This window comes from Telmatherina bonti (assembly GCF_933228915.1).
Source record: "Telmatherina bonti genome assembly, chromosome: 21".
NCBI classification, from domain to species: domain Eukaryota; kingdom Metazoa; phylum Chordata; class Actinopteri; order Atheriniformes; family Telmatherinidae; genus Telmatherina; species Telmatherina bonti.
The window spans coordinates 8,692,990-8,710,798 of NC_136630.1; the positions used below are offsets into that span (position 1 = coordinate 8,692,990).

At 38.6% G+C, this 17,809-nt stretch overlaps 3 protein-coding genes across 3 annotated transcripts; 2 read left to right on the top strand and 1 right to left on the bottom strand.

The window, feature by feature from the left end:
- Positions 1 to 26: 26 nt before the first annotated feature.
- Positions 27 to 3,257, bottom strand: g6pc3 (glucose-6-phosphatase catalytic subunit 3; the record flags this gene model as incomplete). The annotated part of the gene is made up of 6 exons (XM_079261260.1): positions 27 to 873; positions 985 to 1,126; positions 1,485 to 1,603; positions 1,884 to 1,974; positions 2,073 to 2,179; positions 3,040 to 3,257. 6 exons carry the CDS (start codon positions 3,255 to 3,257, stop codon positions 531 to 533), a joined length of 1,020 nt encoding a protein of 339 aa, XP_079117386.1. The 3' UTR covers positions 27 to 530.
- A 1,264-nt stretch (positions 3,258 to 4,521) lies between these two features.
- Positions 4,522 to 14,776, top strand: lsm12b (LSM12 homolog b). The gene is made up of 5 exons (XM_079260278.1): positions 4,522 to 4,681; positions 6,684 to 6,817; positions 7,795 to 7,904; positions 8,828 to 8,954; positions 14,153 to 14,776. The coding sequence occupies exons 1-5, from the start codon at positions 4,555 to 4,557 to the stop codon at positions 14,243 to 14,245; spliced, it is 591 nt and encodes a 196-aa protein (XP_079116404.1). The 5' UTR covers positions 4,522 to 4,554; the 3' UTR covers positions 14,246 to 14,776.
- A 1,124-nt stretch (positions 14,777 to 15,900) lies between these two features.
- LOC306771860 (uncharacterized protein) lies at positions 15,901 to 17,235 on the top strand (the record flags this gene model as incomplete). The annotated part of the gene is made up of 2 exons (XM_079261182.1): positions 15,901 to 16,182; positions 16,471 to 17,235. 2 exons carry the CDS (start codon positions 15,901 to 15,903, stop codon positions 17,233 to 17,235), a joined length of 1,047 nt encoding a protein of 348 aa, XP_079117308.1.
- Between the last annotated feature and the right edge of the window lie 574 nt (positions 17,236 to 17,809).

Below are 17,809 nucleotides of genomic sequence, written 5' to 3' on the forward strand. Positions count from 1 at the left end.
GAAATAATCTTTAGTTTCAAGCTAACAGTTTTGGTACAAATGCAGCGGAATTTATAAAACTTTGTAACACTTTAACCTCAAACTCTGATCCTCGGTGAGCCACTGTCCTGCAGGATTTTAGATGTTTACCTGCTTCTACAAACTTGATGACAATAAATGGATCCAGCAGCTTGTTAAATTTATGTGTCACCGTCCAGAGCTTGATTCGTTGAAGCAGGAAAATATCAAAAACCTGGAGGACAGTCGCCCTGAGATCCCCGTTGTAACATCAACGGTGCATTTAATGCAATCAGTGTGAATTCTGTCCCAATCCCTACGCATAAAACTCATGTACACTTGACATACATAAAAGATAATGTCCCAAATGGAACTTAAAACATTCAGGGGACTTTTAAGACATGAAAAAAATAGTTTGAAAAAGTAAAACCTTAAAAGCGTTTCAAAGACATTTGAAATGATTGTGAAAACTCAGAGGAAAGCTGTAGTCCTCTGACGTATGAAAGATACCTCTAACATAGAGAAATCTCCATCTAGTCTTTCTTTTCCCTGCTCGTGAAAAGGTGCACTAGCCCAGGCACAAGCACCATGACGACCTGCGGCACAATGACAAATTTAACAAAGAACAACCCGTAGAAGAGGCTTTGAGGTTGGACAGGGAGTGGCAGGCGGTTCACATGGTAAAGTCCCATGGACGATATGGCCAGAGACAGCGCTCTGGGAGCCCATGGCAAGGGCCATCCACCAGGCTTCCAGTACTGGGCCAGTCCCAAACCCAACAGAGCACCACAATCTCGAGTCAGAGAGGAGAACGGGGCTGTGTCCAAACGGATCCATTCTGCACGACTGCACCATTTCTTCGCCACAGCAATAGACCTGTTGAATAAACAGAGTATTGCCTATTGGGGCGGGGGGCTTTTGTCAAATGACAGTGATCATTACAAACTACGCCGGCACACTTTTAAAGACGAATACTGAGACTCTCACCAGGAGAGGTCAATGCCAAGCTGCTGCAGTCCAGCATGGAGCATCAGAGCACTGAGCAGCAAGCCGGTGCTGAAGCTGAAGAAGAACAGAAGGGGGCGACCTTCAGGTACTCTGCGGCTCAGAACGATTCCCAGAATGAATCCTGAAAGAATTTTTATTTTGTTCATTTCATGTTCAATTAAACTTTACATTGTTACACATGAACAAATAGGCACAGATAGAAGATTAAATCTTGTATAATCTGCCCCATAAATCACCTTTCATATAATAAGTTGAGTTGACTTAACTAAATTAGATTAACCCCCACCCTAACCATATCACCACACACTACTTCAGCAAATAAAATAAGAAAAAAAAAACATTTGTCTTGTGTATCTGTAGATGGATTCATGTTAAGTTCTTTGTTAAGTTCCTGCATATGAATGGCATATTCTTTCATTTTTACTTCACACACAAATATTGTCCATGATACGATATGGGATGCGATACTGTGCTCAGACCTGTGATGCTGCCTGCCAGGACTTGGTGAGGGAAATGGGCAAGGATAAAGATCCTGGATATTCCAACTGCTACCAGCATCAGCACATACAGCAAGTATGGCGTAGCAGATACCACCGTGCTGAAGGCAAAGAATAAGAAACTCACTGACAAAAACGGTTGTGATAATCTCCAGTTTGTTTGCAATGGTATAACATGCTTTAAATGTATTTATATACAGTGTATTGCAAGCTCAAGTTCAAAGATCAAGTTTAAAAAATGTAATTGTCATTGTCTGAGGACAACAAGACAGCAAGGCAGCTGCTGGGCAACATAGTCCAAATGCCAAATAGCATGCATACACTAAAAAACAAGTAAGAATAAAATTAAATAAGCAGTATTGCTGTTATAAACAGGCATACCTGTGGGTACGGGTGTAAAGGAACGACCCCAATGAGGACGCCACAACCCACCAGACTGCTGCGGTCACCATCGCATGTCCTGATGGACTGCCTGAGAGAGACATGCCAACTTTGGAGCTCTGACTGTAAGATGAATCAAGAGTCCTGTCTGATTCAAACCTGTATTTGTATTCTCTTAGGTCTTCTCACCTGGGCCAGTTTCGCAGGTGGATGGAAACTGATGAACTTGGGGTTGCTTGCTGACAAATAGGTTGGATTCTCCTATCCACCAGAATGGCCTTTCTCCAAACAGCATCCTGTGGAATAAAAAAAACCCCTGCATATTATGCACCATAAATATACTGGCAATCATGGTAAGTTATTTATGTAGCATAGCTGATTTAGGAACTGTTCATATTCTGGATAAAACTTATCTTTGTCTCAACTCTTGAACAGCTACCTTGAACAATTTTACACAACTGTCCTTGTACATATTTTAGATATGCTATCAGTGTTTAGTCTGACCGCAAGTTAGAAATCTCATATTTGTCCAGATCTTTCTGTTAAGTTTTAAACCTTCAACATTTCCCAGAACTATGTGAGCTACAATTGCTGCGAAGATTATTTAATACTGTCTCAAATTTAAATTGCTGTTCCCATTTAATCAGCATCAGCAAAATGGTTTATTGGCTAAATAAAATCCATTTAATCACAATATTCCATTTAAAAAGTTAGTCTCTTAGGTTACTTTTATTGCTATTTTGTCATCAGCGGACAAATAATTTTTTAAAAAAAAGTTATTTCGTAGACAAAAACAGGCTTATCCTTTGGAGAGCACGAAAAAAAAACAAAAAACAAAAAAAAACTTTTGAGGTAACAGTAAGGTCACCATAAAAAGTTCCGCGTATGCCTGTTTCAACACGGACAGTATAGTGGGTTGGACTGCAACGTTGTCCCGGAAAACATCAACAGAATATATTAGTAATTTATAATTGTTCATGAAAAAAAAAAACCAAAAAAAAAAAAAAACCCACCAAAAAAAACCCAATAAAAAATATAAATTTAGTATATGTAACACGCTGTTTTTCATGCCAAATGCTCCCTTGTTGCACATAATCTAGTTATGTAAAAGACAGCATTAGAATAAAATACTGTAACCTGACCATTTCAGTCTTACCATTTCAATACCAGGTTTAACCATTCCGATATGGCAGCGACCCAAAGCACCGTGACTCCAGCTCGTTTGCTCATGAAATACGTTAAAGGAAAGACGAGCAGAAAAGCTGCCTTTGGGTCTCCAAGATGAGTGACGACAAGCCAAAATTTTTCCAAACTTCTCGTTTGCTGCTGGAGAAATTCTGCCACCCAAACACCTTGGGTGTATATCGACTCCATTTTTTCGTCGTGTCCAAGATTTATATGCACAGCGAGAGAGAATCAAAATGCAATCCTCTTTAGCAGAACATGGGTTGTACATCAGCATGTGATGCAGATAATGAAGCAGTACTGTATATCTCCGCGAGGGGGGGGCGGCACTTTGGAGTGTTGTTGAACGAGAGATACGGTCCGGTCAGTCTACCACTCTGAGAGAAATTATTTTCACGTGCAATCTTTTAACAAAATATTTGATTGGTAATTTCATCAGAAACATTAATTAAAAATATGATTAATAGTTGCCAAAAATGAAATGCAATTGAATAAACGATCAAAACACTATGTAGAATGCCTTTAATATAACTAACCACTGGGGCTGTGACAATATGCTTTTGTCCCGATGCGATTCCGATTTTTTGGGTGCCTATTCGACTTAAATTGCGATTCTCAAAATTCTTCGATATTGCTGATTTTTGTCGATTAAAACCCCGAAATTATTTAACTTTTATTTTTTTGCTAGTAATTATTCTTGATTTCAGTTAGGAGAAAACAACACAGTAGCCAGACCATCATTCTGCTGCTCTAATACCCAAGAAGACAAGTAAAAAGATCAATAAAACCAATAAAAATGACAAAAATTTTATAGTAGATTAATTTCATTTCATTGAGAAAAAAAAAAAAAAAAAGATTTTAAAATTGTGAAACAAAAAAATCCTGATTTTTTTATTTTTTGATTCAATTTTCCCACCCCTACTAACTACAGTGTTAAATTGAACGGAGTTTCCGTCTCTGATAAGAAATTTAACAATGCTTTCATAAGAAAACTCCTCATTACTTTAACCATTGCACCTTCTAGATACAAACAGCTGGAACAGACACTAGATGATAAAACATGGAACACTATATTTACTCTTTCTTCCAAATTTATTCTGCACAATGAGGTCAAAGAATTTTTCTTCAAAATTGGCATAGATATTATTTAATAGTCTCATCTACAGATACATATCTTGTTTAAATGATAAATGCAACTTTTGCCAAAATGAATCTGAAACCATAGAACACTTATTCTTTCGATGTGGCATGTATCTAATTTCTGGTCTGACTTTCAATTAGATCTTAAGAAACATACACTAAAAACCACAGACTGTATATAAAGAGATGTTCATTACATGACATCTTTCATATACGGTCTATAGTAAAAACTGGGGGGGGGGGGAAGAAAAAAAATACTGCGTACAACGTCACGCCCAGATTGCGTGCCCTCACGACATCACGTCGCTTTACGTAAAGCAGGCGCTCCGGTTTCCTGGCGGAGAAGATGGCGGCTCCTGGACCGGGGGAGTATTTCAGCGTCGGGAGCCATGTCTCTTGTCTCACCTGCTTGGGTCAGCGTCTGCAAGGAGAAGTGGTTGCGTTTGATTACCAGTCCAAGATGTTAACTTTGAGTATCCTTTCTTTGTTTGGCGCTGCGGATGGCTTGCTGGCCTGCCTGGGTGCAAGGGCCTGTAGGGTTACCGAAAAGATGTCAAATAGTGATCCGCGCAGGCGTAATTGGTGCTAGTTCAGTTAAACATCTTTGTCCTTTTTTAAATATTTTGTTTAGTGAGAAGTCACAAATCCATCTATTATCCATTGAATACTATTTTGGTGTCGCCTGAGTATATATTCGCTTCAGCAGGACGTGCATGTGTTTTGAATTCACTCATTGTATTGCTAGCCCTCAACATGGATCACTATCTGGCAACGAATCCTCGTAAGGCATCATGGCTGTATGCTCTCAGCGTTGCTAGTTAGCAGGCTAACTTGACATTAAGCGCTCTTACTGAGACTCATGTTCACAGTTTTACCTCGGGTACCCTATGGTGCACTTACCCGGAAACGCTGGTGTATATTAATAGAAGTTATTTCTGAATGAGTCGCGACTACAACTCCACGCTTTAGGCAAAATGCTGCTAGCTCGGCTAACATGCTAACTTTCGGTCAAACCCATACTGCTGCTGCCGCCGCTGCCCTTTTAATGGTTTCTCAAGCTTATCAGCTTGGTTTTGTCTTGCTTCGCTCAAACTTAGTGACACTTTAATTTTAGAGTGCTTCATGTTATGATTTATTAGCATTTTATTAGGATCCCTTTGGGTCAGCATCGTGAGCTAATTACATGTAACCTTAGCTTGCCGGTGAAAATGCCTACACCCATTCACGGAGACATGATGTGTTCATTCATATGTTCTCTCCATGACTAAAATCGAAACTTAAATTGGAGTTAAGCTTTACATTATTTGAGATTGATATTAAATATTTGAATTGACCAGGATGAGGTTTAACTAATAGTACTGTAGATTTGACTCTAAATCCAATAACTGATTTGGGTTTTACACCAAATATTACATTGTTTTTGGTGGATGTTTCCAACAATAATGGTACGTTATGTACACAGGATCCCAAACTTTGATATTGGATGGATGAAATGTGTAACATTTTGGATTGAATTTAAAATAAAACTAAAAAGGTATCTGCTCTTTCACCTATCTCAATTTATGACTAACGTCCAAAGATACTAGGTCTCAGAACTTGTTGAACAGGTGTCAAAATTTGTGACTACATTCAAATTCCACAGGAGTCTAGCTTTTATAGGTGGAATAGAAAGCAAATTAATGTAATAATCATGAGTTAAATAACTATACAAATTAAATTCTCATCTGAATTAATGACTATTTAGACTTTTAGCCAGTTGTTTTCTCCTAATCTTGGGTTGTCTTGGTGGCTGGTAAGTTGGTATTCAGATGAGTGAACCTTCAGTGTGCCATTTTTAACTTTAAGGTGTCTTTTTTACAAGGCCTGTTAACATTGTCACAACTGATTTCTGCCAGAGTAACATTAACGCAGCTATAGTGGAGCTGGAAACTGTGAAACTGGATTGGCAGTGAGATCCTGTTGTGTATGGCAATTTTGCTTTTTTTCTAACAAGCCATTCCTGGTATTGACTGAAAGTGGAAAATATAGTTGTGGGTTGAGGCAGTGAATTGTCTGTGTTTGGGAAAACAAGAGCTTTATGTTTTTATTTCACTGTTTCCATTAAGTTTACATTTGACTTTTGTTGTTAACCTCTAATTTTGAGTTAGTAGACAAAACTGCCAAAATGGCACTGGACTTTTTCCTCCCTTTGATAATTTAGATCCCAAACGGAGAAAACAAGTGCTTGCTTTACAGTTGCATTTTGAAGTTTCCCTTCATTCATTTGTGGTTACTGTAGGTGGCAGCATACCCTTAGTTGCAACATGCTGGAACTGGCACTGCCTTTCACTGTCAGTGTTGGGCAGCCACAGCTCTGTATCATAAGCTTCTCTGTCAGAGGGTGTCGGAGTTCTGCAGGGGTTTGATGACAGAGATATATTTGTTCTGTAAGGAATTGTCATAAAGCTGTCTGCCTTGACTTGAGTTCCCTCAAAGAATGTGCTTCCTCCAGTGGTAAGCCAAACCTCAACGACGTCATCCTGATCAACTTAGCCTATGTTTCTGATGTGGACATAATAAATGACCGCACCGAGACTCCACCTCCACTAGCATCACTGAATGTTAGCAAGGTAAGTCCAAAACTTTTGGGGGGGTGTTGCTTGGGGCCATGTTCAGTGAGATGGAAGTGACTGATAAGTTCATAGAAACCCAAAGGTGAACGTTTGTTCCTGCGGGATCCAACCATCTTACGCTCTATTTTTTTCATAGAAATGAAGCCCGTGTAATGTTGTATTTCTTTGGTTATTTGGTATTATTAACGGAAAAAAACAAGGAAGAAGCATCAAGCATAAACTTCACCTCAAGACAATTTCTGATCAACATTTAAAGTTGTGCTGTTTGATGTATACCTAGTGGTATTTGGTATTAGTATTAATTTTAAAACACATTTCTGTACTGAACCATTTTTAAATTTGTTGAACCTGAAAGAAAAGGCAGCATCTAGTTGAAAATAGTGTTTGTTTTAGGGATAAACTGTCTTCTATTCGGCTGTCATGGCAACCGGTCTTCAGAAGGGATTGGCGTATAGCCAGTTACCATTTCTTAAATATTCAGCAAAGCGGGGTGCTGGTCTCACCCCACTCAGCAAAAGATTAACTTTGAACTTAATTCTAGATTCAGTCCAGTTTGAGTAAAGTTTTCAGGTGAAAGTTTACGACTATCAACGATCCAGTTGATAGTGTTGCCGTATGTTTCTTTTCTTTATTTTTATTAGCAAACTAGGATTGCCTGAATGCTCCTACATAAGTTATTATCATCATCATCATGCTGGTGTATCTAAGGATAAAATGGCTACTCACGCTTTAATTAAGATAATGAGCAGCTATAGGGGTTGGCATGGTTGGGCTTGAAATGGTAATGCAGACAACTGAAGTGTGAGATTTGGACATTTACAGTATTTTAAACTTTTTACCTTCATAAACTGAGCACAGTTTTTACTGGATTTAGTTTGAGTCCTAAATCAAAACACAACATGTGGTTAAAACGGTTGTAACGCTGCCAATGGAAGCGTTTGATGTTAAGAATTGTTTTGTGCAAATCTTTCCAGCTTGCCAATCGAGCACGGACAGAAAAGGAGGACAAGCTGTCCCAAGCCTATGCAATCAGTGCTGGGGTTTCTGTGGAGGGCCAACAGCTATTCCAGACTATTCACAAAACGTAAGAACTTCACACCATCACACAGTGACAGCTTGGTCACATATATATGTGATTCCAACATAAAATGTTAACTTTCAGAAAGGGAACGGATCTGAAATAACCCAGTGTATTACGTTTAAAAGGGTGCACAACTATTTATATGTCTAAGGACGTCTCCTAAACTTCACAGTTGAAATATTCTCCCCTTACCTTAAAGGGGAAAAATGTGTTTTTTGTTTATTTTGTCTTGTTTCAGTTTCACTCTGGCTGATTTAGAGCCTTAAAAATATAGTCAGGATTTGAGCACACCTGTACTTGGTCTGACAACCATTCTGTTTTCTCACATTAGTTTTTGGGAGAGCAATTCATGGAAATGTATTGCAGTTGGCTAACAATGTAGCATCAATAAATCAAAATTAGAATTTTAATGAGTGAATTTATTTTTCACATCCAAATCAAAAGTTCAGCAGAATCATGCCGGCGGATGTGTCTGCGTTAATTCAACTTGTCAATCTGAATGAACACTCATTCAGTTTTGGTCTGAGTGCCGTTGTTTTACCGTAAATCTGAATATAAATTTTACATGGAAAACGGCACAGAACTACTTTGATCACTGCAACTTGTTTTTGGATTAAAGGTGTAATGTTCTCTGCTGCTTTTCAGAGTAGCTGGCATCTTCCTGGCTTCTCACAGCTTCTCTCATCAGTCTGATATTTTATGATTATCAAAACTGTTTCTAATGTCAAAATATTTACAAAAAAATCTCAAATGTGAATTAATTTTTTTTTCTGTCATTGCTTGAGAACATCTGTTTAAATTTGACTTTTAAGGCAGGTACATCCCCATGTTAAATATCTGAATGGTTTTACTCCTGGATTTGGGTTGTTTATGTAGTTTATCTGCAAGATCAAGCATTAAATTGTAATGTTTGCTTCTATTTGCAGCATCAAAGACTGTAAATGGCAGGAGAAGAACATTATTGTGATGGACGATGTCGTAATCTCGCCGCCTTACCAGGTTGAGAACTGCAAAGGCAAAGAGGGAAGCGCTTTAAGTCATGTACGCAAAATAGTAAGTATGCTGTTCCTCCACACAGTTTGTTCCAGACTTGCACATGTTGGCATTTATAGTTTCTTTCTTTGCTGGATTGATTTTAAAATGTCATCAAATGAGATTTGGGTGAAATTTGGTGGACTTGGGTTGTTTCTGGTGGATACAGTATTCCAGTAGTAGTGTAGTCCCCTTAACCCTTCAGGAGGAACGTCAAGTGAGAACTAAATGACTCCAAAACTGCCAGGTCCACATGGAAAGCTACAATACTAGCTAGTGTTAATGAACTACTGTTGGTTGTCTTTGCTCCTACTACCATCCTGCAGCAGCAGCCAGAGTATTTTAGCATGGCTTGAACTTAAAGCTTTTTTAGATTTGTTCTCATTATTTTATGCAAATCCACCTCCCTCTAATCCAGAGGGATCTCCAACTCTGGTCCTTATGAGCTACTGCCATGCAGGTTTTTTTTTTTTTTTTTTTTATGTTTCCATACTGCACCATGAATAAACAGGCTTGTGTAGATTTTTTTTGTTGGAGTGCGGTGTGTTGTGATTGGAAAATGTTTATAACGTACAGGACAGTAGCTCACAAGAACTAGCGCACAGAGCATCAGAATTTTGTAGGCGTGTGCCCTGAAGAAACCACTTGGTGTCGCCACAGGGCTGCAAACAGCAACTCTTAAACAAACTGAACTAAAAGTGAAAATGAAACCTAAATTTGAGCCCACAAAGTAGTTCAGAAATTCTTAAATTAATTTCAAAACTGATAGATCGGAATCAGATCGTATTCCTTTTCTGTGGAGTTGTAAACTGCCAGACAATGTGGTGCAGGGAAACTTAAAAACTTGCCTGAACTTAATGCTTTCTTGGAATGATACCAGTCACCCTGGCGGTGAAAAAACACTGAAGCATCATCATGTTTGAGAAAATGGAGTCGGGTATCTTAACCAGCAAATATATTCATCTGTGTACACACCATAAAACTTGAATGACAATAAAATTACATTTTCTTTAATTGGTCAAGACCATGATGTGTGTGTATGTGTGTGTATATATAAGAAAGTTTGGACACCTTTTCCCATTGTATTAGGGAAGTGTGTCCAAACTTTTGACTGGTACTGTACATACACCGTATTTTTCGGGCCACAAAGTGCAGTAGATTATAAGATGGAGCCTCCATTACGGAGTCTAGTTCTGTGCTGAAGCCAGACAAAAGGTGTGGCGCATGATTGGGCGCATGCTAAAACAAAGTAACAAAAGCAAAACGGTGAGTTTGGTTGAGCTTTATTTAACTACTGTATGTATTAGAAAAATACACACAATATTTTTTGATAAATCTGTTGTTGCAAATCCAATGAAGTCCTCATCTTCTGTATTGGAATTGAACAGCTGGTCAATTTCGCCATCAGGCATGCCGAGTTCTCTCTCGTCATTGTCAGTCTTGTTGCTGGGTGGATGTCCAGCATTGATACTGGCTTTTGCGAACACTCGGGACAGTCAAAGGAGATGCATTAGTTAAGGCATCCACAATTCATTAAAGTCTTCATAAAGATGTTTGCTGTCTCTCATCCATCGTCCCATGACTTGCAACTTCACTTCAAACGCCCTGAACACACCAACGTCCAGAGGGTGGAGGTCTCCTGTTAATCCTCCCAGAATGGTGGAACGCTCCCAACTTATTTGCTTCACTTGATTTTTTTCTCAGTAGATTTTAGAACTCGACGATGTGCTTTTGTCCTGATTTGATTCTGATTTTATTTGAGTGCCGATTTGATTTAAATTGTGATTCTCATGATTCCACAATATTGCTGATTTTTGTAGACTAAAAAGAAATTTTTTTTTTTGCTAGTCGTCCTTCCTTTATTTCAATGAGGAAAAAACAACAAAGTAGCCAGACCATCACTCTGCTGCTATAATGCCCAAGAAGACAAGTAAAAATATCAATAAAAACTATAAAAATTTTAGTCGATTATTTTTTATTTGAAAACAAAAAGATATGTTGGATTGTTTTATTTAATAATTTTTTTTTTTTTTAATTTTTAAATTGTGAAGCAAAAAATCCTGTGTGTGTGTGTGTGTGTGTGTGTGTGTGTGTGTGTGTGTGTGTGTGTGTGTGTGTGTGTGTGTGTGTGTGTGTGTGTGTGTGTGTGTGTGTGTGTGTGTGTGTGTGTGTGTGTGTGTGTGTGTGTGTGTGTGTAAAATTAACAAATAATAATATAGAAGGAGATAAGTTTAAACAAAGCTACTGAGATGGGTTGGCCTGAGAGTTGGTTTGACACACTGCTTCGCCGTGATTGACTTCCATTCAGATCACTTAAGTTCAGATTCATCCATCTTTATTCCTTTTGCAATAATCTTGTGGCATATACACGTCTACTCGTGCCCTGCGATCAAAAACCTTTTGCCCTGGCCAAACATCTACCCGACCAGTGAAGCGTTTTATTTATATATATATATATATATATATATATATATATATATATATATATATATATATATATATATATATATATATATATATATATATATATATATATATATATATATATATATATATATATATATATATATATATATATATATATATATGTGTGTGTGTGTGTGTATATATTTATTTATATATATATATAAAAATATAAATATATTTATATTTATATGTGTATATATATATAAAAATATAAATATATTTATATTCATATATATATATATATATATAAAAATATAAATATATTTTTATATATATATATATATATATATATATATGTGTGTGTGTGTGTGTGTGTGTGTGTGTGTGTGTATATATAATGAGAGATATTTCATTATTAACCTATGTTGTCAGTTTTTGCATCATTAATTGATTTTATGAATTTATGTTGTAAGCTATCATCGCATATTTATAAAACTATCCTGTATACTTTTATTTTAGCTTCAGACTTATAAAAATGAAAAATAATGGGTTTGTCTCCTTAGGGAAAGACTTATGAGTCAGCTTGTTATGTGTTAAATTGTTGTTTTGCAAAGTCGTCCTTTAAAGTGTGTCTGTGTGGGATTTGGTAGTTTGAATATAAACCCCTCATCTCCTGTTTTGCTTCCAGACGGCAGGACATTGCTGCCATTGAGAGGAAAACTCGGTGATGGCGTAACAAAGAGACAGATGTTTCCCTGATTAAACCTGTTTTCTGGGCTGTGTGATGACGAGTCTTTATATTCTCATTTTTCTGCACCCGGCAGAGCGCAGATGCTTAACTCTGTATATGCATCCAGAACCAGAGCAGTTAATGCAAAGGTGCCAGAGGGGCATCCTTGTTTTGGCTGCAGCTTCTCTAATTCTGACATGTGAGTTTTATGCAGCAGGAAAATAAAAAAAACACGTGCCATGAGAAGATTAAACTGGATCTTGGCATCTGCTCCTGTTTATTAGCTGGCTGTATCCCATCTGCACTTCATTTCATCAGATCGTCTTGTTCCTGTGGCCAAATTACTACAGAGAATTTGACATGGTGTTCTCAGTATAGGTCCACCTAAGGTCAACCTGTGTTGTGTAATCACCGCCACTAACAAAGAAAAGATAGAAAGCTGAGTGTGCAGGGTGTCATGATGGTAGAAATGTGAAGATATGAATTTGACTGATGGGGGGGGGGGGTTTAACTCTGTTAAAACAAACAAAAAAAAAAAATGCTTTTCATGGTTTTATAATTGCAGTTTGAGACACTGACGTGCATGATGTGGAAGCTATGTTTGCGAGAGGTTCAGATACCATATTACTCTTATTTTAGTTGGTATGTGACACCTGAAGATGTGGCTGTGTACAGGTTGTCCTTGTCAGCTGTAGGCCTGTCACAATAAGCAATAAGTCAATTAATCACAGGATAAGAAAAAATGTGCGGGATAAGTTTGCCTTTTTCTACTGCTCACTCTTTTCACCCAAAGTGAGAGTGTGCTGCATTTGTTTTAAGACACTTTTAACTAAACACAGCAACACAACAAGCCTCCATCTGCAATTAAAACACAATCTTCAACTGCAGTTTTCCCAGCTGGGAAAAAAAAACCTGAACAACCAGGCTAACTCCATCTTTCTGACAGTCAACGATCACGGGGGTGTTTAACAGGCAGATTGAATACAACCAGGACAGTGCGACATGGTGGCCACTCAGACAGCGTGGTTGGTGAAGCAATGCAGCCCTTTAATGTTGTTAAAAAAAAAGGCAACAATTTGAAAAATGTTGCAAACATTTCACACCCAGTATGAACTGCCTGGATGAACATTCATGTTACAACTTTACAATGACATGAAAAATGACATTTTACCATTCCACCTCTGGTCAAGTCCAAACATGTCCACTTATGAGGTTGACCATACTCTATGTAACTGTGTTACATGGTGTTCAGAGACCATATGTTCCAGATAACCACAGTGCCAAAACCCCAGGAGAAACCTTGATCTGGGGGACTGGGTGAGCATAAACTAGTCTGCACATTGAGCTGAATGTTCTTTAGAGATAAAATATGTTGATTTTGAAAGGGTGTACTTGCATTATTATGGCATTATTGTTATTTTAGTTGAAAAGGGTCTCAAAATGATGACAAAAAACATGCTATATTAGCATCTATCGCAATCATTTGAGACAATAATTCGCATGGCAAAATGTGTTCCTGTGACAGGCCTCGTCAGCTGGTTAGAATCATGTGACTTTCAGCTCAAACAAAAATAATAGTTGGCTTCTCTGTGGCTTGTTCACATCAATGGACGGTATAAGAAACATTGTCATACTGAAGTTTTTTGTTTTTTTTTATGTGACTTTTGTATGGAAACAGAAATCTGACTTTTTTTCAGATCACATTGTGGTCTCTGATCAGTGCTTTATGGGATGTGGAACTATATGACATGATCAAGGACACTAATTTCATACGGCTTTTTGTTCATATTTATGTGTGGAATTGATCTTAACAGTCAATATTTTTTACAACACTGCTCGCAACAGCAGCAGAAGTTAGCAGATTGTGTCGTTTGCCTTTTTACAGATGTTTGCTTTCCTCTTTTAGCTAAATGTCATTCACAAACCACTTCTCGTTCAGAATATTCTTTTCCCTTCAGTGGTCTCACTCCAGTTTTCTGTTGCACATCCAAATTATGCAAACAGAACAAATGACTGTGTATACATGTTGGATATCTAGGTGTAAATGTTTTTCCTCATTAACTCATTTCTTTTCTTCCTGCAGGTTGAGAAACATTTTAGAGACGTGGAAAGTCAGAAGTCCATGCAGCGTTCACAAGCACAGCAAACACAGAAGGACTCCACTTTATCTTCTTGAGTTGGCAGTGTGGGTCAGCCAGGGAACGTGACGCAGGTGGTTCTGTTCCCACTGCCAGACAAAGTCGGCATTCCTTGTCTTCGGTCTGAGACCACAAGGAGGAGCGCTGAGGGCCCTGGATCCTGAAGATCAAAATACCATTAAATGAAAAAGACAAAAAAGAAAGAGGAAAGATTAAATCTTAAATTAGACTTTATAAAGAATAATTTAAACATGAACCATAAAGCATCCATAGTTTCCTTAACTAACTCGTCTCATTCTACCCCCCCTCTCCACCCTCCTCCTCTCACTCCTCCCCTCCTGACCCCGAAGCCTTTTCTTTTTCCACCCTCCTTCATTTGCCTTCAGTTCCATTTCAGAAAGAGAAAACTAGAGCAGTCAGAAAGGCTTGTTAGCTTTATTTTCTGTCATTGTTTCCTTTTTTTGCTGTATCCATGTTCTACTGTCTGTATTTTCTGTATTTTAAACAAAATGTGACTTGAAACGCCACACTTTAAAGGACATTTTCTAAAATAAAAGTAACAAAAATTCTGACTGTAATTTTCAACAACTTCTTGTCACGTTTGGGAACCTTATAACAGATTGGGATGTTGAAGTCTGTTTTACTCTGTTTTGAAGGTCATCGCCTACATGAATGTTTAGCAGCTGTGAGATATTTTTATGGGCAAAACAACTGCGTTTGTGTCGCTGGGGAGCTTGTGGTTTGTCTGCTTGTAATCCAGCGTGACCACTGCTGTTCATCCTGCCCTGGGGGACGGCAGATCAGGCTTCTGTCCATTTTTTTTTTTTTTATCAGATTTTTGGGCAATGCCCTGGTTATTTTTATTACTGTTTTTTGTGTGTTAACCGCTTTAAAATCCATGTCATTTCAGGCAACTCACTCACGACATGGCCCTCAAATTATTTAAATTTTATAAGCCTCTGCTTTTGCTAATGCTACTTCATTTAATTTGTGTTCAATCTCCTGAAGAACCGTAATCTTTTGAACTGAGTGCTTTACAGAAAGCTGAAATGGTTTAAATTTAGAAGAAGAAAAAAAGCAATGATAGGATTTTTATATGCATTTTTTCCAGAAGCAGCTAAATTTAAAGTCAGCTGGTCTGATGGTTGGTTCGCAGCATCAACAGGATCAAAATGACATGCATACTAAGTGAACTTTATCAGCAGCATTTTTTTCTTAATAGTTATCAGTGATGCAGTTTTTGCCTGTGTATCTGTGCAAAAAAAAACAAGGTTTAGCAGTAAAAAGTAATGTATTGGTATGGCCACAATTTAATCTCCTTAAAAATGGATTTATGGAAAATCCATAGGATGTAATGTAATACAGGATTAAACAACTGCTATAATGAAAACCTTGATGCATCCATACATTAAAGCAGATGTAAATCCTTATATTAGGAAAGAGTCCAAAACACCCAGACCACGTTTGCTTCCCAGATATGGTTGTGTTATGTGATCATCAGTTTAAGACCATAATCCCTCTCTAATCGGGAATATTTGATGTGTGCTTTCAGAGTTTGCTGAAATGACACGTTTTCGTGCAGCTGCAACATATTCAGCTGCATCGCCTGGAAGGTAGACGTAGGTTTAACAATGCCTTTCAGCAGGAATGAGCATGCTTTGACCCAGGAAGGATGTCTGCCAGTAGCTGTACAATGTCCTGCTGTGTGATGCCTCTGCTGCTGCTGCTGCTTCTGAACACCGTGCTCGGCTTCAGGCTGTGTCCGACCCCTTGTTTGTGCTATGATGACTCCGACTTGGTGGACTGCAGAGCTCGCGGCCTGGATCAGGTCCCTCCCAGCGTCCCCCATGGCACCTGGATGCTGGACCTTAGTGGGAATAAGGTGAGAGAAGTGCGCAACAGATCATTCATGGGACTCTGGTCACTCAAGATCCTCTTCTTGTCCAACAACAGCATCCATGCTGTCCATCCACAGGTATGAAAACTGGCTGTTTATGGTGCTTATTCTGCATTTCTAGCAAAAAATACCTCTCAAGCAAGGAATTTTTACTAGACATGTCTCAGTGGGAGGATTACTGTAAAATAAATGTACTTAAAATAATCATGTAGGTCTTTTTTAACTTGTGTTTTTGCATATAAAGAAAGTCAGGGTCTGTTTTTATACTATTTAACATTTAGAGATATTGAAAGGAAATGTACTTTTAAGAAAAATTAAATCAGCTGATCAGTTTGATTAAATTTCTAACCCATATCTGTGTTTCAGTCTCTCTTATCGCTGCAGTTTCTGGAGAGGTTTGACCTGAGTTTCAACAGGCTGCGCTGGCTCCCTCAGGACTTCACCCAGAGCCTGACCTCCCTCCAGGAGCTCCGGCTTGATCACAACCTGCTGCAGCACCTGGACTCCTTCTCACTGGGAGGCGCCGACAACATGAGGAAACTGGATCTCAGTTACAACCGGATCCTAACCATGGATGTCCGAGCTTTCAAGAGCCTGTCTCGCCTGCGCTTCCTCAATCTGCAGGGAAACAGGCTGAATGTGCTGAAAGATGGCCTACTGAGTAGACAGCAGAGCCTGGAGGTGCTGCTGCTCAACCACAACAACATCTCCATCATTCAGCCTGATGCTCTGGCTCCTTTGCGTAGTTTGAAGCTGCTGAGTCTTCAGGGGAACCAGCTTGAGCACATCAAGTTCAAGACCTTTGTGAAACTCCAGACCACCAGCACCCACCTTCAAATGTCCTTCAACCCCTGGACCTGCGACTGTGACCTGCAGCGTGTCTTTGGCAAGATCCAGTATGTCCGACATTTGCATGTGGAGGACTACAAGGACATCATCTGCCACGCTCCTCCTCAGCAGGCCGGGGGCTCCTTGGCCTCGATGGACAGCCAGCTGTGCATGGCTGAGACGGTGTCGGTGCTCGTCATCAGCATCACCGTGATGCTCGCTGTGATCGGCGCCCTGGTCAAAGCAGAACGCAACCGCAAGAGTAAACAAGCTGCAAGTGATGCAGAATCTCAAGAAAAATGACAAGTTAACCTAAAAAAAAAAAAAAAAAAGTGGCACCGAAGTGTGGTCAGCCTCTAAAACTGACATGAACTCATCAGCATGTCCACATATGTATATCTAGATATACAAATCTAGTATTACAATAACCAGGCACATGTCTGCCTCCTCCAGGCACATCCTGTGGCTTTGTAGACAGCTTTTGCTCCAGTAAGTAATTAATCTACTTTTACCTTAAAACTAAGAATGAAACGTTTGAATCACCTGCTGACCTGAAACACTCTGGACTTTATTTGAAGCAATGTTCATGTAACTATTTTTTTTTTCTCTATTACAAATAATAGCTGGAAGCTGTTACAGTAAAATCTGCTTAAAAGTCCTATAATCATTTTATTCAAGCTTGATGTTACTTTACAGGAAGTCAATGTCTAAAATCTGTCAGACATGATGTTTAACAGCTTCATAAGAAACTGCCCAGTCATTTTAATGTCTCTTAATAATCTTCAGGGTTGATTCATGTTCAGGTGTCCTCAATTCTGGATGTGTGTCAGTTGTTTTCAGCATTCATGTTGAGATGTTCTTTGATAAAAGGTCTTGA